Consider the following 23,267-nt stretch of genomic DNA (forward strand, 5'->3'; position numbering starts at 1 on the left):
TTTCCCATTTAATTGTTGATGTAAACTTTTTCAAAGTTCAAAAAATTAGTTTCGCTCGATATTTTTTTCTTCAAATTACAATGAAAAATAGAACAATGGGATATTTTTGAGTGAAAATTCGATGCGCGCATCGGGCTATACAAAGTTGGATCGTTCGAAAAATGCGAGCGAAGAGCAGAACAGCCGTGTGTTGCTGAATGTACGGCGGTCTACGTAACGAAAACATTCGTCCACATTGACGCCACATGCTTTTGGTATGTATCGTACGCAATGACTGCGATGCGAGAATGTGTTGTCGTGTGCCGTCGCGCCAAGCCGAGCGCCGTGTTGTCGTCGTTGCGCGCCATTTTCGTTTCCACGAATGCGCGCATCGCGAATCTCCGACCCTCGCAGTTATATTATCGCCAAAATTGAGACACGGCGTCGGATCTCTTCCAGTACTGCCAAATAACCAGTGTGTCTGTGCGCCTGCTCGGCCACTTTGTATATGTACATCGTTGAATAGTGCTCTGCTTGTGTGTCTGTGTGTTTCGCATCCTAACGTTTATACATTTTCTAACCTGCGCATATAAACATATATAAGCCGTAGTACGCACGAGAGCTGCCGTACTATCTGTCTCAATCACGCGACGCGGCGTAATAAACACAACACACACCCGCGCAGCACCACAAGCGTTCATTCGTATTTACGTGTAATTTACGTCTGTTTTTTCTCTTGTCCAACGAAAACAAAAACAATTCCCCGGCAAACATGTTTGAGGCTCACAGTATCAATGCAGAACACAAGGATCTTATACACGATATTGCCTATGATTTTTACGGCCAGCGCATGGCCACATGTTCCAGCGATCAGTTCGTCAAGGTAAGCGGCGCATCGAATTTGCATCTGTGAACATTTCACTTTATCCCTATCTAACTGTCATTTCAAGGTGTGGGACGAAGATGAGCATGAAAATTGGCACTTGACCGCATCGTGGAAAGCGCACAGTGGTTCTGTGTGGAAAGTTACTTGGGCTCATCCCGAGTTCGGACAAGTACTGGCTACTTGCTCTTTTGATCGCACGGCTGCAGTGTGGGAAGAAATAGGTATATTCGATCGAATAATCTTCCGTTAGTCATTACCAACAGGTATATTAACAATTGTATTTGTTAGTTGGAGAAGGTTCAGGTCCAGGTGAACGAGGCATGAGACACTGGATAAGGAGAACTAATTTAGTTGACTCAAGAACTTCTGTGACCGATGTTAAATTTGCTCCAAAGACGCTGGGACTCTTATTAGCAACTTGCAGTTCAGATGGTGTGATAAGGATATATGAGGCACCAGATGCCATGAATTTGAGCCAATGGACTTTACAACATGATATTACATGCAAATTGCCATGTAGTTGTTTAGCATGGAATCCATCACTTTCAAGGTAATTTTCATTTATTATTCATTACTCCCTATGATATGTAAAGTAATAATATAAATTTATTAATTCTAAAGGCTTCATCCTCCAATGATAGCAGTTGGTAGTGACGATGCAAGTCCTTCTAATGGTGGAAAAGTGTTTATTTACGAGTACAGTGAAAACGCCAGACGTTGGACTAAGACTGATACGATAGCTAGCATTAACGAAGCTGTACATGACATTGCATTTGCACCAAATCTTGGTAGAAGTTACCATACACTTGCTGTAGCAACCAAGGATGTACGAATAATTTCGGTCAAACCATTACCGTTAGTATTAAATTTTTGTACGTTTAATTAAAAGATTTTGTTCTTAAATCATTTTATCTCTCATGTTTAATGTTTGTAGAGATTCTGCAGCAAATGGACAGGCAAGATTTGAGATTTCTACATTAGCACAATTTGATGACCATTATTGTACAGTATGGAGAGTTTGCTGGAACATAATGGGAACAATCTTAGCAAGTTCTGGTGATGATGGCTGTGTACGATTATGGAAAGATAACTATATAAATAATTGGAAATGTGTAGCTGTGCTCAAAGGTGATGGAACTTCTGCACAAAGTAGCGATAATGCGACGTCAGCAACTCAAAATTCAAATCATACCGCTGTTCAGCCAGCACTGTCAACCACAAGGTACTACAAATTGGGTTCCATCAGTCATCCAAATCAAGTGCCTTGGCACTAGTTGAAGTAGTTTCTTACCTTCTCAGAGTATTTAATAGTATAATTTTGTAAAATGTTTTTGCAATCATTGTACAGCTATAGTTTGCTGAATTTGTACATAATTACCTAAAATAACTTTTATATATTAAATACTTTGGGTTATACAGTGTATACAATTAGCTTGTAGTTGTGTTAATGTTTAAAATAACTTATATTTGCAACACTTATTTTTTCTTTACTTTCTACATCAGACTAGACAAGCTTTGTTAATTTATAGATCGTTATTCTTTATATCAATATGCAATGATTTACCTTATTGTAAATCAATTGATTATTTACTTCAGTTTTTTTATTAATTTTTACATTACAATCATAAGGTGTTTAAATAACTAAACGATATTTTTTAAATGTAACTTATTTTTTGTGAAGAAATAAATGTTATTGTAGTGTGGTAGAGCACCTGTTTTATTCTCACCTTCGTTTTGTAATGTTACAATGCACTCTTCTGTTTGTTGGTAATCTTATGCTGGGTTTCACGATGGATACTTTTCTTTATACTTTCAGATATCAGAGAATTGTCCCCACCATAAGCATGATGGCGGAAATAGACAAAGTAATACAAGCCCCTTTAAGTATGAATTCTAAAAAATATCAAACATCTAGCATAAGAGGTCGTTCTAACAAGTGGGTAATGCCAGGAATACCGAGTGAAGCTTACTTCGAGCCTCCGCCTCCAAATATAGCAAAATCAAAAAATAAAAAGTAAATTCTTGAGATCAATTTGAAAAATTTCTCGAATGGCTTGAAAACTCAATTATATAATTATTCGAATTATTTTTTGGCTCGTACTCGATTGTTATTTTGTGGTGTTTATACTTTATTATTATTCGTGTCATAATCGTACGTGTTTTCTCGCTTCTGCGAGATATTATACTTGAAATGTCATCGCGATTACTAATGAGCAAATACGAATACATATTATATACCAGTATTTCTGTATGTTTAGTTTTAAGTGGCATTAGGTTGAAGTTCCTAATTTCATAGTTATATTTAAAAGCATTAATAGTTGTTGCGACGTGCCTTTGTGAAGTCTGTATGTGTATACTATATTATTATACATGTATACATGCATATTATGTGTTCGGTATTTTATAAGATTAAAGACTGATAGCTAATGCGAATTGTAACTATAACTGCACGGAAAAAAGATGCTTGTCGACTATGATCTAATATTTTTCACGTTTTACTCTCAGAATAATTTACTTCGATATTCCTCGAAATAATACATGTTGAGAGATAGATCAGTTGTGAGTTTAACATACTGCAAAACATCAGACTGAATTAATTTCAATAAATTATAACAATTAAGCACTTGTGAGTTGTTTTTTGTGTTATTTAACCTTACGTAACAGATCGTTTATTTATTTTATAGTTAAAAACGAGGTTAGACGCCGATATGGAAGAACCGAAACGAATAAGTTGCTTGGACGTTTTACAACGAAATCTGCGGGCTAATGAAAGGGTAAACGATTGATGTTTGTATGTACGAGCAAATCAATTGCAATGATCATCCATTTGATTTAGTTTGTTTTCACTACTCGATGGATATACATAGGCCAATATAGTGAATCAAATCGGACCGAATTGCGAAACGTATGTCAAAAACTATTATTTGATACTAATCGAAACAAAAATCTTAAACTTATGCGCTGATTGCGATTCGTAGAAAATCAAAGCAAATATAAAAATGGTGAACGAAGAGTTTTTTGGAAAAACTGTAATATCTGGCCTATTGCTGTTTTACCCAACAGTGTTTTTACATATGATAGAGGTATCATAAGCTACTTTTGTTCATTTGTGCAAATAAAAAATTAACGTTTCCTTTATAAGGGATATGAAGAAGCTATTCAAAGGCATCTCACAGCTTTGTTTTCTGGAGCCGCGGATAAAATGATCGGACGTATCATTTCAATGCCTCCTTTCCACAATGCCAATAAGGTACTAGTTATGTTTTTTTTTCTTTTTTTCATAATCATTCAAAGTAGCAACTTTTTTTAAATTGGTATTCGGCGGTGGTATTGGATCCACCGGTGCTTTTGGATGAAATCGAAAGCCACAACTTGCACGAAATCATGAAACAAATCAAGAATCTTCTCTTCAAAACATATTCATTGGGCGAATACTTGACTGACAATGGAGATGGACGGGTGAACTCAGATTCAGGACTTATCTAAATTCGAGTTTATTATTTGTTCATGTGATTTTCAGCCAGAGCTCACGAACGCTGCTTTAATGACTCTTAGTCGGGACGTGCCCAATTATTTACCTGAAATTACGGCGATCGACTTTTTGTTTGGCGTAGAATCCAAGGTTCTTCCAGATCTACGTACAAATATAGCTGAGTACCGTGATATACCAGTTCTTCAACTTTACAATGGTAGTATTAATCAATTTATTTTCTATATTTTATTGAATAAAAACGATCATTTATTTTTTTGGAATATTTACAATATATATATCAAAACAACAGTTTTTTTATCAATTTTATATGTATAGTATATATATGTAAAGGTACATATATATACGTACGCAGTCGATGCATCCAAGGGGGCTTCAAGATAATTTTGGGAGTTTATTCATTACTTTGGTACTTATTACTCACACGAAAGACTCGCATTCATAAAATTTGAAATGTTTCAGTGAAGACATTTAATATAAGCAAAAGATTGTTTTTTTGTTCATTATTATATTTACACATACACTCAAACAATTTGTAGAATGAGACGCTCTTGGTCGTAATTTTGTTGTTGTATTTTTCAATTACATGTAGGAAAATCATTCGAGCACGCATCGACACTTTATACAGCTTTTGGTAATAATAACACACTTTTCATTGGAAATAACTTCTGCTCACTTTACAAACTTTGATTGTAGCAATTGCTCTCTAGATTTAATTTATAATTACATTTAATAACTCTATCGTAGATCAATTAAATCTTTCATTTTTACATTTTCTCGAAAGCTCGAGCTTGTATTTCTCTTAAATTCCTTGCGCACCAAATTGGTACATCTAAATATATTTTACCTTTACCTAATAAACTTCATGTTTAACTAGCATCTTTATTTATTTACACGTGGGGCTCTTACAGAAATTTCACTAGTTTAAAGGAGCTCATTTAATCGATTTAAAAAATTTTTTTATTTCTTTCCCCGAATCATTGAGGATAAATTATAAAAATGAAAACGTTCAAAATTTTAATGATAGCGCAGCTTTACACACAAATGTCAATTAGCGCAGTTGATGATTGAAAATTATGACAATTTATTATGTTAGAATAGTCAGTCGTTGCCGTTGGTATAAATGTTCCTTAACTTTGCCTCAGCACGATAAACTATACATTCATAATTTCAATGAAATTATTTAATTTAAGATCGAACCTGGCCACCACCGGATATCATGATACCCAATCGACCAGATGAAGATCTCAAACAAGATCAAATGAAGAAATGAATCGATCACTGTCAAGGAAGAACATGTATCGTGGTTTGAAAAATGAAAGTTCGCGACCAGTCTTTAATGAAGTATTTACAAGTAAAGTACCTTTAAAATTACAAGAAGAATTCATAATAAATTGGCAGTTTTTTTCACTTTACTTCTAGTACAATATTAGTGCCATTTTATAAGCCATTCACGAAAATTGTATTCTCTTTCGTTCTGTTCGCTCGATGACAGTATACACTCGGCACAATTCGCTATCCTAGTGAATCTTTATATCTGCGCGTGTTTATGCGCAGCGACGCCATGCAATGTAGGCGCACTATACGCCCTGTTAACAACCGCAGTAAAAGCTGATTTAAAAATGTACCATTGGCATAACTCTCGAGGGGATTATTCGACCGTTTATATATTTGCAGTGTTATACTGGCTTACGGGGCACTCGAGTCTTGGAAAAAAAGAAAAGCACGTCACGTCTTTAAAACAGCTTTTATGGTTGGTACCTATACTGGATTCCATCAGTCGGGAGTTGTAGAATCAGAAATGCGATAGATTCAACAAAAATATTGAAATTTAGAAGCGTTATTGGAAATCTGTAACAATCGATAAACTCGTCATAGATAATGTCATAATAATAATTAAACTCTCTATTAATGTAACGAAGATATTCATCTTTTTCAATTTTATACATATATCTATGTGTCATTGAAGCGGCGACGTACAAGACACAGGCTCAAATCATTAATAAAATAGAAAAAAATGTCGCGCATTTGTTTAGCGACACACAATACACACAATAGTAGGTTTATTTGTCGTTTTTGCCTCATTTCCCCATTACATCTTTTCATTCCGACAGACAGGCAAAAATTAACGTGCGCACTCGCAATATTTACGTTGACTTTCGTTCTCCTGCAGTGTAGCCATTTTTTTTATTTCCTCTCTGTATATTTATCAACGAGCGATACGTGCCGAGCGTAGCTCTATAAATATGTGAATTCAAGACAAATGTGTGTGTGTGTGTTTTCCTCTAGCTGTGTATGAAAGCGGGCGCAGGAGCTGCACAGCGCGCTCGCATGCGCGTACCTATGTGCGGTCAATGTTTCTTTCAGCCGGCGAAGCTGCCGTTGGCCTTTTTTTTCATTTATAAATTCGACCGGATCGACGTGCGTGCAACGATCGGGAGGGGTATAGGAATAGGAAAAAAAAAAATAAATAAATAAAACTATACTGCTAGCTCGTCGCGTTTGCCGCACGCTGGTTTAATTCATGCACGGATGGTTTATTCCTCGCTGCGCCGTCCATATACAGGCCAGGCTTTCGTTTTGCTTGTGCACGACTAATTTTTCATCCGAAATGAAGAAGGATACTTTTATTTCGTTCGAACGTCCGAGTGAGCAAACGAACATTTTCTTGCGGGGGCGGCCAGCCCGCGCCATGCGTACAGAGATAAAGACATGTAAGCCAAATGGAACGTGATGAATTACCCGGGCCGAGAGCGCGTTAGCTCGTGCCCCGCACGCAGTAAACGCAGACACACGCTGCTGTCGCGCTGCATACGCGCGCCGCATGAATATATTATTATTACGTAACGAAGCTCGTTTGAATTTTTTTGGCCATGGCGCGTGCGAATCGGGCTTGTCCTCCTTATGAATCGAGCGGCTTCGTTGTTCGACCGAGCGATCTTATCGGCAAGGAAATTTTTATATTAAATATTTACAGTAATTTTAACAAGTCGGCGTTGCGCTATTGGTTGGTCGTGCACGCGTATCCGACCTAAAAGGTTTACTGCTGTGCTTTGTGTGTACTTTATCTGTGCAGAAGGAAAAAAGGAAAACCGATGACGGCTGCACGTAACATATAAAATGCAAATTAGCTGCTTCCCTTTCTATAAATGCATATCTAGAGCAAACATTCGCCTCTATATCTATCTATATAATAAATATAAATATATATTTTTTTCCGAGCGAGCGAAAAATAAAAAGGAAAAATAAAAAAAAGGCAATCGGATCAAGTACGAACGAACGAGCAAATATACACGTAAACTCGGATTCTATGAAAATCGGCCAAACAAATATTCAAACTGAGCTCGCGCGACCGCGTAACCCCGAAATTCATCGAACGAAAAACTTTTCTCTCTTTACCTCGCTCTCTTCCCCTTTCGTTCTCTCTCTCTCTCTCTCTCTCTCTCTCTCTCTCTCTCTCTCTCTCTACCTCTCTTTCTCGCTCTCACTCTTTCAGAGTTCAAAACACTTTTCTACGTTTTTCCGACAAATCGACTCTTCTCAGCGAAAGAGAGCGAGAGAGGGAAAAAGAGCCAATGATTTACTCTCACGTACGTAGAGCCGATGTATAAGGAGTAGCAAATGTTCTTTTCGCATCAGACGCGCGCACACACCATCTATCCATCTGCCTTTTCCTAGCTCCTTTTTCCCCTTTCAGTCCAGTGAGATCTACACACTCTCCATATCTATGTACCTTCTATTTTATATTTACACGCACACACGTACATGTATCTTTCCTTACGTATATATGTACAGATACGGACATGGACAAAAGAGACAAATACTTATACATGTACACATATATAGATATATTTTCTCCTCTTTTTTTCTCTCTCTCTCTCTCTTTCTCTTTCAGTTGAGTGTCAACCGAAAATTTACAGCTATACACATTTTTCATCTTATACTCGTATCGACACCTTCTCGCGCCCAGCAATATGGTATAAAATATGCTCACACTTTTTCATACCTCCCCGTGTATATATATTTACAATCTATATGCGACTATGAGTATTTATAAAGTTGTGCAGTATGCGCACACTTGTCGGCCGGAGCTTGGGTTACGAAAACTGTTTTGTCTCCTTGTCGCTGGCGTTTTAGTTTTTATTTATTTCACGGCATTTTTGCGAGTATCTATATTCTTTTGGATTATTCATTTTACTACGAGTAGATTTATATCGTCTAAAAATCTGTACTCTCTGATCCTCAGGGCTTCACTTGTATATGTATACGTATGAATATACATTCGAAGTCAAAGATAGGGAATAAGAAAGCACACGATAGAGGGAGAAAAAGAAAGAGAGAAAGAAAGCAATGGAGAAAGGCAAAAGGGTATCTGGGAGAATCGGTGCTTGGCTGCAAGTAGATAACAATCGCCGTACTATCTTTTCTCGTACCACATTGGCGCGCGTACATACAGACAGAGCCGCAGTTATGGATGATTTTTCGCTTCGATAGAGCAAAAAGAAAAACTTTTGTTTCCTACATCGGCAGCAAGGCAGCAACGCACATAGAGCAAGAACAGCGCAGAATAGAAAGGAGAGCCGAGCCAGTCACTTGGCCGAACGATAAAATATTTATTTTCTTCCCGCGCGCGTATAAGTAGAGATGGAATCAAAGTAAAGTTGTATTATATGACAAAACATAGGATAGCACGCAATTGCACGTATAAACAGTCAGGTGGAGCGAGTGTAAATATTTTATCGCGATGCCATTCGCACGCGTGTTGTCTTTTGAATTAATGAAAGTGTCGGGGGCTAAACTGCAACTGAATTTCTGCATGCGGAGCAGCGCCGTTCTGTTTGTTTAATATTTATGCTTCTCGCTGGCTCTATGAGGTCATGTTGCTGCACGCGCGCGCCTGCCAGAGAAAGTAAGCTGCGGGGCGCGATCTTCATTTTATTCCAAGCATCGACCGAGTGGTAGCGAGCAAGATTAAAAAATGTATACGACGAAATTCCTTCGCTGCACTGCTCCTGCTGCTGCTGCAGGCGGCGATAATACGCGATGTGCCGAGGCTAATGTCGAAGATGCAGACGCGCGCGCGGGCACGTATATGCGATGTACGCTCGCGCGAGCGGAATAAGGAAAGCCGAAAGGAGCTGTCAAGCGAAATAGTGCGCACGCTGAGGATTTCCCCGTTCTCTTCTCTTCTCTCTCTCTCTCTCTCTCGTCTTCTTTTTTCTCTCCATCATTGCGCGTCACAAAATTTTTATGCTTCCTGCGTAATCGATTCCGCTCATGTGCATTCTTTACGTCTTCCAGCTTATGACCGAAAGAAATGAAAAAAAAAAAAAAAAAAAAAAAAATTATCGCTACTCTGCCACTAAAAAAGTTTCGTCGGATAGTAGTAGCAATATACACACCAACGCACGGCGCGTCTCGCACGCGCATACGCGCCAACTTTTCTGCGTGCAGCTCTGGAGTGAAAGGCATTTTTCCGAGTTAAATAAACGTCATCGTTTCTCGGTATACCAGCGGGCAGCTGCCGTTGCAGGAGGAATTTTTTTCACCTCCGTGTGCAGCAGCCTGAAAGACAGAAAAACGAAGTAAGGAGAGAAAAAAAGAAGGACAAAACAAAGCAAACGAGAAATAAAAAAGTGTTATCTTCTACGCATATAAGATGAAAAAGTTTTTTTCAAGTGCAAGTCTCTTCGCCCGCTTGAAAAATAATTTTCGCAATGTACGGAGAGAAAAGTTTGCGCTAAAGGTACAAAATGCAAAAGTTGTATATGTACTATATGCACATTTTAAGCTACTTAGGGAAACGTAGAAAGGAAAACTTTTGGAAAAATGTGTGTCTATGTAGGTGTACGTGTCTTGGTCGGGGGGTGACGAGAGTCAAGCTCATATAAATAAAACTTGGCTACACTGCAGACTGACGAACGATCTTTGTCTCCTTGTTGTTTCCCGAAAGTTTAGTATGCGTCGCAAAATCCTCTTGGCCTGTCTCTTTCCAATTAAAAACGCCCAACACATCCAAAAGCCTTGTACGGAATGGATAGTAGCATATTGTTTCCTTCTAATCAAACAAATTTACGCTACACGAACCAAATTTGAATACGTAACCGTCCTCGTTTTCAACTTTCGCAATTTGGTTCTTACTTTTTGCCAACGTTGAAAAAGTTTCACAGATCGAGAGAGTTAAGAAGCAAGGGGAAAACATAATTAGTTGAAAAAATTCACTCGGATGTTCTTGAGCCGTTGTTGTCAAAAGTATAACGTGACGAATCATCGAGCTCCGTGTTCATGAGTCAGCTCATCAGCGTGATTGGTTCCGTCGCATTTTCAGCTTTATGTATATAATAAATATTTCGTTCAAACGATATTTACACGACATTTTTCGCACTGATTTAAAACGCAAATACACATTTACTCACAGTTAGTCAGACGCACACATACACGCACTGAACGGAGTACTTGGTTTATTTGATATCGCTCGAGCGATTTGCACAGCACGTTTAGCACTCACTAGTGGCGTACTCGGCGTTACGTCAGACCGAGCTCTCCCGCTTGGTTATGAGAATCGGCGAAGAGTCCATTATGACCGGTGGCAAGTTGTGAGGAATGTTGGTGACGTAACAGGCGGGGGGCGGGGGCGGCGGCGCCGGCAACGGAGGATCACAGAGAACACCCGGCGCCGTCGACCTCAGCAAAGAGACGCTGCCCGTCCGGACGTTGTTGCAGTTGCCGCTCGTGTACATGACCGCCGGTGGGTGCGCCATACTCAAGGCCACCGATGACGACTGCATCGCAGGTACGTGATGATGATAATGCTGACGCGGTAACGTGCACATCCCGCTGCTCTCGTACATTTCACTGGCCATCGTTTGCTGCTGCTGCTGCTGCTGCTGCTGCTGCTGCGAGTATTGCTGCAAAATTAATATATAACCCGTCGTTAACAAAATCAATTCAGATTTGTTGTTTTATTCATTTTTTTCTCTCTTTTAATTTGGTTCCGTGTTCAAGTGCGTCGTCCGTGTCGGTTAAACTTTGGGAAAAAATTAAATTACTAGAGGCTGGAGCTTTCATGGGATCGCTTTTATTTTCAAGCTGTTTTCGTAACTTCAATAATATTTCTCTTTTATCCAAATTTCACGTAAATTAATTTATGCATTCAGCCCGGGCGCAGGGAAATTATTTTTTGATATTTCGCGATCAGGTTGACTTTGGCTTTTCAATAAATTTTCTCGCGTCAATATAGAATCGAACGTGACTTTGAGTCAAAAGAACGAATGTTCGTGTTAGGACAGAAAAATCGTGCGTGGCAAAGATTATTATTTAGCGAAGAAAGTCCAAATGATACTTTACAAGACTCAGGTGAGTGTAAGTATGTATATTGTATACGCGACAGCTTGTGTAGGAGCCATCCACGCACGAGCGGCTGCTGCCACACACGAGCTCTAAAAAAGTTTCGACAGCGTATCTCTCTTTGCGGGCGTTCTCTGTGCACAGGGTGCCTTTTAGTCGGCGGCGCACATAAAAGAAAAAGCCTGCAGAGCTGGGCATTTGAATTTCAAATTTTGCATCCTTTCATCTTGCGCGGATCGTGGCTACGGTTAAAACTTTAAACGAGCGTGAAAAGGCTAGCCGGTCTGTCGTGTAGCACAGGCATCGGCTGGCAGATCGAGCGAGTAACAAATGAGACTTACGTTCTTATGATTGAACTTGATGCTCGTAGGCATCTCTCGAAGCGGCATGGAGCCGCGCGCCATCGTGCAGTATCCCACGTAGTTGGCCCTCGACCTCGTCGCCGCGAGGGCGGCTGATCTCTCGAGCAGACTCCGCGAAGGAGACGTCTCGATCGTCGACACCAATCGCCTCTTCCTCAGATACTCGGACAAGTCTTCGTCTGCTGATGATCGTAGAAAAGCAATATTAATACACGAGGCCAATAATATGACGCATACGAGTGTGACTCGCGGCTGAGAGCCATAGGCTTCGTTTCGAGTCAAACTTTGAACTGCGATACAGCCGCGGACGCAGCGCGCTAACTTGGAAATCGTGTCAATAATTCATGTCTGAACTCGCGCATGGGGTCTATAGGGCTCCGCGTTCAACGTATTTCGCACATTATATTATAAAGACTGCGAAGGAGCTCATATCTGTGAGCCTTGAAAAATACTTTCTCAAAGTGCGCAGCAGACATTCTCAATGGTCTTTATCACGCGTAATTTATGACTCCATAAATTGAAATTCACGATACGCTTTTGCCCTTTTCTTTTTTAATTCGTCTTCTTTTGCCTCGCGTATAAGCTCGCAACATCTCCGCTAAGCAGCTATAAAACAGCAGCAAGCGAGGCACAGCGCGGACTTTGGTGCTTTATATAAGCTTGCATGAAATATTCAGCGCATCCGCTCGTTATGATAATTTTCAAGCGAAATAAACTTGCCGTTTATCTGTTGGGGTATGATGTCGGGGTTCTTCTCGTCGGCCTCGCCGCAGTCGGCACCGCCGACGCTGTCCAATTTGCCGAACGGGCTGGCCTCGAGGCTCTTCTCGTCGCTCATGAGGCTGGGACAGTCGCGGAACCTGAGCTCGCGCTGTATGCCCGGCATCGCCTGGCTGTTCTTGCAGGCCTGGAGCTTGCCGTTGCCGCCGGGCCCGGCGCCGCCGATCACGATGCCGGCCTCGTCGCTGCAGATGCCGCCGCCCCCGCCGCTGATGCCCACGATGCCGCCCGTGCCCGTGCACTGGTGCTGCTGCTGCGACTTGGTCTGGTGATGCTCGTCCACTTGGCTGTGCTGGATCCGCAGGACTATCATGACGATCACGGCGACTATGACGAGCGCCACGACTACTCCGATCATGACGCTCAGCATGGGCGTCAATCGCAGCCGCGACCTCGGTTGCTCTGCAAACAAATTCAACGACGATAGGCTTCAGTCGTTTAAAACTTTGTCAACGCAATCACTTATTTACGAGCTTTACAAAAGTTTCCGTAAACTCGCCGAGCGAGAGAGAAATCTTCGCAAAGAGGATTAGCCGTGGAAAAAGTTTATTATTTTGCAAACAAAATCGATAACATATATAAATGTTGCACGAGTCATTTGACTATATTATCGCGTCGAGTATCTTGTAAATTGATGCGTTCAACTGTTAACTATTATGTATATATGAATTTATGGTAGATCTTTCCCTCGGCACATACGAAGTAAAAAAGTTATTCAAATTCTCCTCTCGATGTCAGAAGCAGCGCAGTAGCATCGGCAGCGGCAAAATGTTTAGTTTGCTTTCTTATACGTATAGAGAGAGAAAGTGGAGCCGGAGCCGCGCGGAGCACAGACAAGCTAAAAGCAAATAAACCCACGTCTCTCGGTTCGCTCGTTTGGTCTTGTACGCGTATATATTATAATATAATATTCCTTTCCCATGGAAAGCTCGGCTGTATGTCGGCGCAAAGCGAAGCTGCGCAGGCAGCAGCCTCGCATTCCCCTGTATAATTCATTGCTCTCGCATTATTGTGCGAGTATGCAAGCTGCGAGCGAGTCGAAGGGATCAGAAAGGAAACGGGAGACACGATGTTTGCTTCTAATAGAGACGCGCCGCCCCGAGGTGATTTACTTGGGCGTTAATGATTCGCGCACGCATATACTCTTGTGCGAGCAACCTTATTTTTCCTCTTTCCTCGGCTCCCTCTAGCAAAAATAAAGGCAAAACAAGCTCGATTCTTATTCCATCGCTGTTTTCAGAGTAAATATTTGCTCTATATAGAGAATTTGTCGCGAAAAGAAAATACAATTATAGCGAACAATGGGGACTTGTTGCTTCAGCTACGTCGACGCTGCGCTGCTGCATTATGTTTCCGAGAGCCGGGCTGCGGACACGGGCGCAGGCACGTAATCAATGTACAGGATGCTATAGGATGAAAGCAAACTCACCTTCCGAGGTCAGCTGCTTCTCCGGCGGACTGAGCGTCCCGGCCTGGATGACCATCGGCTCGCTCCTGCCCTTGTCGTTGTAGGCGTAAACAAAGACCTGATACAGCGAGCCCGCCTCGAGATTGTTCACGTTGAAGTGCGGCTGGGACTCGCTCATGTTTGCCTTCACTTCTTGGCTGCTGCTCTCGCGCACTTCCAGCAGAAAAGATTGGCTCAAGCCGCCGTCGAAGCCCGGACTGCAGCGCACCACGAACGAGTGCTTGGACGTGTTCGACGTCGTGCAATTGTGCACCACATCCGGTCGACCTGTGAATCAACGCATTACAATTATTCAGACTCTTTTTTTCTTTCTTGCCAATTGACATCGTTTGCTGTGGCGGTGAGCCATCGTTTATATTCAAAGAAATAAAATATGACGTACAATATTCCTTCGCAAGAACGCCGCAATTAGCTCAGCTGATACATGTATTATATCTATTGTTGAAAATTGGATCGAGTTCAAGCAGAGCCGGTGTTTTTCCAACATTCTTTATTCGAAAGAGTCAACTTTCTCGACACGACGCGTTGGTTGCGGCTCAATGTCCATATCCAACGCAAAGAGCCACACGAACTTTGAATTTAGTAAGTTTGTGCGTGTAAAATTGCGGAGCTACATTAAGGCCGACTGCGACGAATCCTCCCGACAAGTTTCCCACAACAGATTTATCAGCGCTAGGGCGCCTAGGGCTTGACGCATAGATAACCATTCATATTCATCCACTTAGATCGAGATTAATGTCCAGCGAATTACGCGTATACGCCAGGATACAGTATATTCCTAGATATACTTGATATGCACACGTGTATAGGTGTATAAAGGGCAGTTGCGTTCGAGGCCCGAGAGCAACTGCGAAATAGTCTAAATAACGTGCGAGGCCAGATAGTGGATGTATAGGTTGCCTGCAGTATGAATCTATGTGTGTGTGTATGCGGCCTCCGTCCCGACTCTCGGGGGAAATAGGTATAGAATCTCGCCCCGGCGAAATGTTAAACAAAGGCTGATACGTGGATGGATTGAGCGAGCATAGGCGAGAGCGAGGATAATGCCAGAGCAGCAACAGCAGCGCAGTGGCAATCTGCAATCGGCCGGCGCTGTTATTGCCAAGACTAAATTGATATTATAGACGCTATCCATTCGTCTCTCTCTCTCTGCTGACCCAGCCCACAGCCGTGCACCGATGGCTTCTTGAGTCCGAAAGGCGAAAATTAGTGAACCCCGAATGGCTTTACTGCTGTTATTACATAACTGCAGCCTCCGACAGCGAGAGAAAAATAATTGCCGAGTGTGTGGCTGCGGGACTAGTATATACGTAATTTAACGTAGCGAGCTCGGGGCAAACAAAGGAAGGACTAGAATTTCGAGAAAAGAGAGCTCGTGCGAGAGAAAGATAGGGCAAAACGGCGCGAGCTGCGAGTGAGTGCAGTGCAGCAGCCTCGACTGCAGGAACACTCTGTCTCTTTCGCATTGTTGCTACGGATACGTGCGCGCGAGTGTGTGTGTGTGCTACGCGTCTCTCTCTCTCTCCCTCTCGTCCATTAATAATTTTGACAAATTTTCCTCCTGCCTGCCATGCTGGCCGCTCGGATAGACTCGCACGGGCGCCCCTATTATCTTTGGCCTTTTTTAATTTTTCTTTTCTCTTGCTATGTACACGTTACACGCGACTATCCTCATGCTGGTAATTTATTCTTTAATTTTTAACGCGGTGTTAAAAACGCGCTCGAATGGTTAAAGCTATTCTACCCTTTGCGTATGGGTTCACAGCTATATGATGGCTGTTGGAGCTCGTCAACGCAGCGCAACTGGGCGTTTTTAGCGATGACGGGCTTTTTGCAACTTTTCCAGTCATATTACTTTTGGAGCTAGAAGGGAAAACGTCGTCGAAAAGGTGTCGCGCATACATTTAAGGAAAAGAAGAAAAAAAATAGCTACGAAGCAATTCCAATATGGAGCGAGTAGCAGTATCGTAAACAAAAGGGGCTGCGCGCGGCAGCAGCGCGAGTACACACATCACGAGACAAACCTGTCAAACTTCCTTGGCCTCTTTTTGCGCGCAGCCGAAAGTTTTGTACTTTCTCTCGTACTCTTTGAAAAGCTCGCCAAGATAACGAAACTTGTTTAGGAAAACTCAATTTCTCATGCGCGCAAACGTACAAATAGCGCAGAGAGAGAGAGAGAGAGAGAGAGTATACAGCGCCACTTTAAATTGAAAAGTTTGTGCGGCGCATACCTGCTGGAATGATATGATAAGCGCAAGGCGTCTGCTGATGTCCGATGCGATTTCTCGCCCAACAAAGCAGCGTCCCGTAGTCCATCTCGATCATGGGCGTGTAGCTGGCCGTCGATGTGATACCCTGGCTCTTTACGTGCTTCTGCTCGAGATTCACGCTCTCGGCGGAATTGTTGAACGTCCAGTGGAAGTCCACCTCGGGCGGGTTCGCGTCCACTTGGCACGTGACGCTCGCTTTTTCTTGCTTTGCGACTCCGTGATATTTGTTCTGGTTCGGTTTGCAGGTTGGCGCGACTGCAGCACACGTAGCAACCAAAGTGACGCATTAGTTTTTTTACTTATTTATTTTTTATTTATTTTTTTTTTGTATTTTTTGCCTCAGCGTTCGGTGCATATCGCGTCTTTTTCTTTTGCAATAATTATGGAATGCCTCAACGAAATTGTCTACGAGTAATTCGTTCCTTACGTGTTACGCCTACCGGACGCATGCGAATCTGTTTTTGAGCGCGAACCACTATTCTTTGCCTTCGCGAGTTTTTTCTGAACAAAGCTAAAGCTTTCAAAGCCCCTATCCAACTGGAGTGCATATTTGTGTATAGGAATACGCACAATCGATTCGAGCTCCGCCTAGAAATGAAAAAAATTCCTCCTGTCGCATTTGCATTTTTGCTCGCCAAAAATTGATTCTAAATAAAGGCACAGGCTTGGCAAAAAACCTGCACTTTTATCTACGATTTGAAAAAAAACGCGAGTAGAATAGGAGATTAAAGAGCAGTTATGTGTACAGTAGTCTTCGCGCATGAAAAGTCTTTCTTTGTTTCGCTCATTTAATTAAAGATCGGGTGTTAAATTCATGGATGTTTATACTCACACATGACGTTCAGATAAAAGGGCCGACTCTCGCCGTCACCCTCGGTATTGTGACCGACACAGGTATAGTTGCCGGCGTGTCGTCTGTTGACTCCCTGCAGCACTAAGCTCTGATTGCTTATTATTACGCCTTGCGTTATGTTGTGGCTCAGACTTTTGCCCTGGAAAAAAGAGAAAAAGCCGTGCCAAATATGAACGTCTTGAGCACATATAGAGCTCTGCCGCTGCTGCTGCTGCTCTACCGTACGTATAAGCCGTCGCTCGTGGATTGAAAGGATCCGAGGTTCCCGTCAGGGATTAAAGCTTGATTATAACGCGCTAGAAGGTGGCGAGGCGTGGACAGCCCGAGCAGTGGAACTTTTTATATTTATATGCACTGCGTAAAAGTCATTTGTGCCCGGCCACGCGTGACACTTTCTTTTTTGCACATGTCGCCTCGTTATTGCTGTTATACGAAGCACGCCGCACGCGTTGCATACAGAGATTAAAAGTTTTTTTCGTTCGTGGTTGATTAAATGCATAAATTGCGTAACTATATTTTACGATGAATATTATGGATTCTTTTTCAGCATTTTTCTCGGTGACGCGCACCAACAAGTTTTATTAATTTATGTTTTTTCCAGTTGAAAAGTTTAACAAATATTTTAAATTCTAATAACTCGCGCTAATTGCTTGTAATTTCATGGAAAGTAAAAGTTAGCTCGGCATATGAAAAAATTCGCAACGAATTATCCCGATTGCCAAGAGGTGGCAAAAACTAATCAAGCAAAAGTAATCGTTTTTATTTGCTCGTCGCGCCGGCAGAGAGAAGTGTAAAATTGTTCGGGCAAAAAATGAAATCTGAAAATCGCCATAAATCCTCGGATAACCTTATCGTCATTTAATCACTGGAGCGATTGACGACCAAAAGAATATTTCCGCGTGCCGAAATGAAAAGAGAAAGAGATGAAGCAAGGCAAGAGAGGGAGGAAAAAAACACGTTCGTTAATTATCCAAAGGTGAAATTTCTCACGATTAGTCTGGGCCAAAGACATAGGTAGAGCGTGAGTTTTTGCTAAAATCACGTTCGTTCCTATCGCAATTACAGTAATTAACGTACACGTGGGTGTATATATATTATATGCGCGGCGGATATAGATATAGGGCAAAGCTCGAAAGCTTATATGAAAGCCGGCGGTGCGCGTGAATAATTAAAGCTGCAATAAAGGGGCTGATATAGAGGCAGCCGCGGAGCTGCGACGCGCACTAATCCCTCTCTCGGGCGCACTAGAGTCATCGAGTTCAACGATGAGTTTTTCGCTCATCGACTCATTAAAAAACGATAAAAAGGTCGATATAAGTATTATGTGCGATACCTGATGCCTCCACTCGACCTTGTAGACCGGGGGCTCGGCTTGTATCAAGCAATCAAAGTACACGTCGCTTCCCTCTTTGATGGCGTTTGGATCGAGGCTCGTACCAAGTCTTATAGTAGTTTCAGGCACATCTGCAAGCAAAAAGATCGCGCGGGAGCACGTGTGAGACAAGGCGCATCGCCGTAACTTTTTACTCTCTGCCTGCCGAGAGATTACAATAATTTCGATTAAGCTTTTTTTTCTCCCGCAGCGCGTAAGAGTATACAGTGTAAAAAGCAGTATAAATTACGAGCTTACATTGTACTTCCAAAAGCCAGACATCCTCGATGGCTTGGCTGTTCATGATTGGATTTTGCGCTCGGCAAAACAGGCGTTTTCCAGCATCCGACTTACTCGCCGTGAAAGACAAAACGCTGGTCGTCGTGTTGCCGTCGCTCGTTGTCTGTGTAAAGTAAAAACAGAGACATCCATATAGATATAAAGCACACACATTCCGACGGAAAGGAAACAAAAGAGAAATAGGAGAAGGTAGAGAAAGGAAAGAGAGGGAGAGAGAGAAAAAAAGTAATCAAATAAAGGGATTGTGCAACGCTCGTGTGACCTGCTTTTGGCCAAAAATACCGAAGTATAAAAATAAAATCTGAACTCGCGTGCTGCTGGAAAAGAGCTCACAACGTCGAGAGGAATTATTTCAATATTAGCTGTTTATAATTTGCAGCTACACGTCTTTGTGAAAAGTCATAGTTAATCATTGGCTGCAAATTATATTTTATCTCGCGTCTTACATTGATATTTTTAGCCTTGATTACAAAATCGATCCTTATGATACTGCCTCATTTTTTCCTACCAGCTAATCGGGTTTATCTTTTATTGTTAACGTTTCATAGATAATCGATATTTTCATCTTGCTTGGATGGCTCGTTGTTAGTACATAATTTTCCAAACCATCTCACTATCTCCCTCTAATTGTTGAGCAACTTGAGATAAAAACCGCTGCCAATTTATTGGCAAGAAGCTTCCTCCAAATATGGTTTTCACTTATTGTTAAAAAAAAAAATAAATAATAACATTTATTTTCCGGCCTTGTAATTGAGAAAGAGCTAAGATTATTTTCAGACTTAGCCAGAGCCGGATCGTCAGAGAGAGAGGGCTCGGCCAGGGACTTTGTTCAATAAACAACTTGTTATTGCAAACCCAGCCTTTTCCATAACACGAGGCAGCGAGAATTCGGGAGCGACCGAAAAGCGGCGGGATCCAAGAACCGAAATGAGGCGTGATTCGAATACGTGTCCGGCCTCTGCGAGCTTCGTCACCGACCGCTAGGCAGCGCATCGAATCCCACAAGCGAAAGGACCCCACCAGGGTACTTGTATAAGTGGCTTTCCATGTACAGTAATGCACGCGTACAAGTTTCATGTGTAGAAATAATACCTTGCCGTTTGAATGTTTTAACAGCGTTACCGCAAAAAAACATCTATCACTTCAGTATAACTTCCACTGCGATGTATCAATAATTTAGAAAATTTTCAGTAATACTTTTTTCGTTACAATATACCTTTCCCCCCAGTAACAAAGGTGTGCACATCATACAATTCGAAAACGCGATGGTTTTATTCACGTTACCACAATTTCAGCGTTTTTGAAATTTTGAGGTTTTACCGCTCTAATTTTTTCAGCAATTGATGCACACAAACCATTATGAAATATCTTCCTCTCGTTATTAGAAACATTTTAAGATGGCACTGAACGCTATGCATAATTCGCTGCTACTTATTTAATTTAATTTGACGCGTGAATAAGCTGAAGATTTTCAGAGTGCACACCGACCACTTTTGAAAATAACGCTCATATACGCGTTTGAACAGTAGTTCTCATAGTATATGACGTTGGTGTAAAACACAAGCTGCAGATAATAACCTTATCAACCGTTAGGACCTTGCTTATTAAGCAATAGTATATTATGATACGTGTGACTTAAGCAGGCCATTATTGCACGGCACGGTTAGCACCCGAGCAAAGCGAGAATTCCGGAAAATTTATTTTTCATACTGAAAAACGGCTTCAAAGATAAGCCTATTTTTCAGCAATTTCTCCCAAAATTTTCCTGACTCAAGTTATATCGGAAGAAAAGAAATCTATTCGGAAGTATCGTATTAAAATTTCAAGTTGGAATTTCAAGATTGGAAAAAAGAAAACTTTTGTTAAACTATATCGTGAGATATATAATTAGTTAAATGAATGGTTTAAATCTGTTGTTAGAATTGTAATAACAGTTTAAAGTACTCTGCAAGAAAATTATCGCAACCTCGGCTACGCCTCGGATGATAAATTACACGTGCTCTGACATTTTCCAGTTTTTCACTCCCTAGTCGCAAAATATACTATTTTGAAATTTGAAAAAAAATTTTTTTCTCCGCTGATCGAAAACAAATTTTTATGGGCTTCATCCTTGATAAATTCGACAATAAATGCAATTTAATTCAACAAGATTCATCGTGCCGTTTTTTAGATAATGCTCTACACACGTTACACACAAAACTCGTATTCGAACCCATCACATAGCTTCCTCTATGAAGGAAGCAATAAATGTACGAATGAGCGGTTAAAAACAAAGATGTATTGGAAAATTTTCTCGCAGCCGGTAGGGTAACGTATGTTAGTCAGTATAATACAAGCTTTCATCAATAAACATGTTTTTAGAGCAGTGGAATACAAAGTTGAAGAACGCATTACCGTATTCATAAATAATTTATCCGATTTTTTTTCTTTTCTCTTGGTAATTTTTTTCTTCTTCCACATAATAAAGCCATCGGGGTTCTCTCACAGTGTTTGTCATATTATCGGAAAACTCGTTGACATGGCGGATGCGGAGTCGAAAAAAAAGTAACAACGACGCGCACAAGCCCGCACGAGTTGCTGCGGGGGATAGCGAACGACGCGCGCGTATATATAGAGCATTGTCTCGTGTCAAACATTTGTTTTATTTCGGTCCGAGTCCGAGCCCGAGCCGGCGCTCTTTGCTGTGGCTACGAGGCTTTCGGGAGGACTCTCGATATTCAATTTGCCACACGAAAAATAAATGTTTGTACTTTTTTTTGTCGCGCTCGTATGTAAAGCGCGCGACGCTGTTACGCGACAACCGCGGTGGCGGCGTGAATTTATTTATCATGTTTTTACAAGCCAGTGGATTTGGTTGAGCTGCGCGTGGCGGATAACATTGTGCGGGGACGAAGCGGCCGCTGATCAGATTTTCCGAGCTTCGGTAGGTACATGTAGCTGGGATTCACACTGGAAGTGCGTGGCGTTTAAAAACTTACCGTGTCCTTCGAATGAGTCAGCATTTGGCTTTCCAGGAACCAAGTGACGTTCGCCAGCGGCCGACTGCCCGAAGTCGTGCAAACGAGATCGTATCTCTTCTCCGATGATAGCGGCTCGTTCGCACCCTCTATATTGACTGTCAGCGGTCGCACTGCAAGCCAAAGAGAAAAATTCATAAATTTATACGTATTTCGTGCATCTGCGCGACTTATCGATCGATTCCTCGCAAACTACGTGTAAGCTACGTACGCGAATCTGCGTACGCGATAGGCGGAGCCAAAGGTGCGCTGCGACACCATGATACATCGTTAAAAGTTTTCTTTTTCCTCAACAATTTTCATCGGAAATTCGAATCAGTCAATATCCATCCTCGAAGTGAATATAAGGGAGTAAAAAGAAAAAGAAGCAGCTAGCTGCTGCTTGTACTGCTGTGAGCAACAAATGGCATTGATGGGAATTGACGTTGACAGATTTCCTTTCCGATCCGAGCTTCGTGCTCGGCGAGAAATACGCGTCATCCGTTTATGTATCGCGGCGCGAAAATCGCTTATTTTCTCGCGCGACCTCCTCATCAAGTGTTTTAGCTGTTGGAGCTTTCATGGAGCTGCAGCCGGGCTCTATATATCTGTTCGCGCCGAACTGTACACAGGCAGCCCCGGAGTTTGCGGCAAGATGAGATTCCGCGAATTTTTGCCGGCGGGCTGACGCGCGAGAAATTAGTTACTAGTTGATTAAGCATAGCTAGCAAGGACTAGCGCGGCCGAGAAAAGCCCCAGGGAGTATGAGAGGAGTCACGAATAACTCGCAGGAGGCAAAAGTACTTTGCTCTCTGCCCCGCTTTCTCGGCTTATATATACTCGGAGCTACGCGTTATACTTGGCTGCTATTCGCGGATGGGGCGAGGGGAGAGGAGCCCGCCTAGATAAAAGCGATTTTTTGTCTTCTCTCTCGCTCTGCAGCCGACAATGTTACATAGCCATCAGCAAAGGGGATTACCCATAGCATCTGTACTGAAAGCTCCAAGTGTAAATTATTCGCTCGGATTAAGAATGTATATTTATTGCGTTACGCTATCTTTTTTTAATCGTGCGCTTGCTTAACTAATGGCAATATAATCTGAAAAGATCGCTTCGCGACGATGGTATGGGCAAAAAATAATATAGAACTCGGCAAAGAAACTT

At 41.9% G+C, this 23,267-nt stretch overlaps 3 protein-coding genes across 4 annotated transcripts in view; 2 read left to right on the forward strand and 1 right to left on the reverse strand.

Moving 5' to 3' along the window:
* The first annotated feature begins 16 nt into the window (after positions 1 to 16).
* On the forward strand, positions 17 to 3,488 carry LOC106648029 (nucleoporin SEH1-A). 2 transcript variants are annotated; one of them, XM_014364662.2, is made up of 6 exons: positions 17 to 862; positions 930 to 1,086; positions 1,154 to 1,415; positions 1,487 to 1,720; positions 1,800 to 2,087; positions 2,682 to 3,488. In XM_014364662.2, exons 1-6 carry the CDS (start codon positions 752 to 754, stop codon positions 2,881 to 2,883), a joined length of 1,254 nt encoding a protein of 417 aa, XP_014220148.1. In that variant the 5' UTR covers positions 17 to 751; the 3' UTR covers positions 2,884 to 3,488. The 2 variants fall into 2 exon arrangements, with proteins under 2 accessions (XP_014220148.1, XP_014220149.1); XM_014364663.2 differs by lacking the exon at positions 2,682 to 3,488 and having other exon boundaries at positions 24 to 862; positions 1,800 to 2,571.
* Positions 3,489 to 3,573: 85 nt separating this feature from the next.
* Positions 3,574 to 5,628, forward strand: LOC106660326 (testis-expressed protein 47-like). Its single transcript, XM_014383260.1, has 6 exons — positions 3,574 to 3,639; positions 3,844 to 3,948; positions 4,008 to 4,115; positions 4,163 to 4,324; positions 4,386 to 4,554; positions 5,549 to 5,628. The coding sequence occupies exons 1-6, from the start codon at positions 3,574 to 3,576 to the stop codon at positions 5,626 to 5,628; spliced, it is 690 nt and encodes a 229-aa protein (XP_014238746.1).
* Positions 5,629 to 10,845: 5,217 nt separating this feature from the next.
* The window catches only part of LOC106660327 (protein turtle), a 111,426-nt gene continuing 99,004 nt past the window's right edge, over positions 10,846 to 23,267 (reverse strand). The window contains exons 6-15 of the mRNA XM_023461993.1: positions 22,086 to 22,237; positions 19,066 to 19,210; positions 18,769 to 18,899; positions 17,415 to 17,574; positions 16,544 to 16,837; positions 14,274 to 14,579; positions 13,065 to 13,246; positions 12,788 to 12,953; positions 12,044 to 12,264; positions 10,846 to 11,233 (exon numbers count right to left, since the gene is read on the reverse strand). Coding sequence (XP_023317761.1) covers positions 10,886 to 11,233; positions 12,044 to 12,264; positions 12,788 to 12,953; positions 13,065 to 13,246; positions 14,274 to 14,579; positions 16,544 to 16,837; positions 17,415 to 17,574; positions 18,769 to 18,899; positions 19,066 to 19,210; positions 22,086 to 22,237 — 2,105 coding nt within the window. The 3' untranslated portion in view covers positions 10,846 to 10,885. The remainder of the gene's footprint in view (positions 11,234 to 12,043; positions 12,265 to 12,787; positions 12,954 to 13,064; positions 13,247 to 14,273; positions 14,580 to 16,543; positions 16,838 to 17,414; positions 17,575 to 18,768; positions 18,900 to 19,065; positions 19,211 to 22,085; positions 22,238 to 23,267) is intronic.

This window comes from Trichogramma pretiosum, unplaced genomic scaffold (assembly GCF_000599845.2).
Source record: "Trichogramma pretiosum strain Unisexual culture from Peru unplaced genomic scaffold, Tpre_2.0 scaffold27, whole genome shotgun sequence".
Taxonomy (NCBI): Eukaryota; Metazoa; Arthropoda; class Insecta; order Hymenoptera; family Trichogrammatidae; genus Trichogramma; species Trichogramma pretiosum.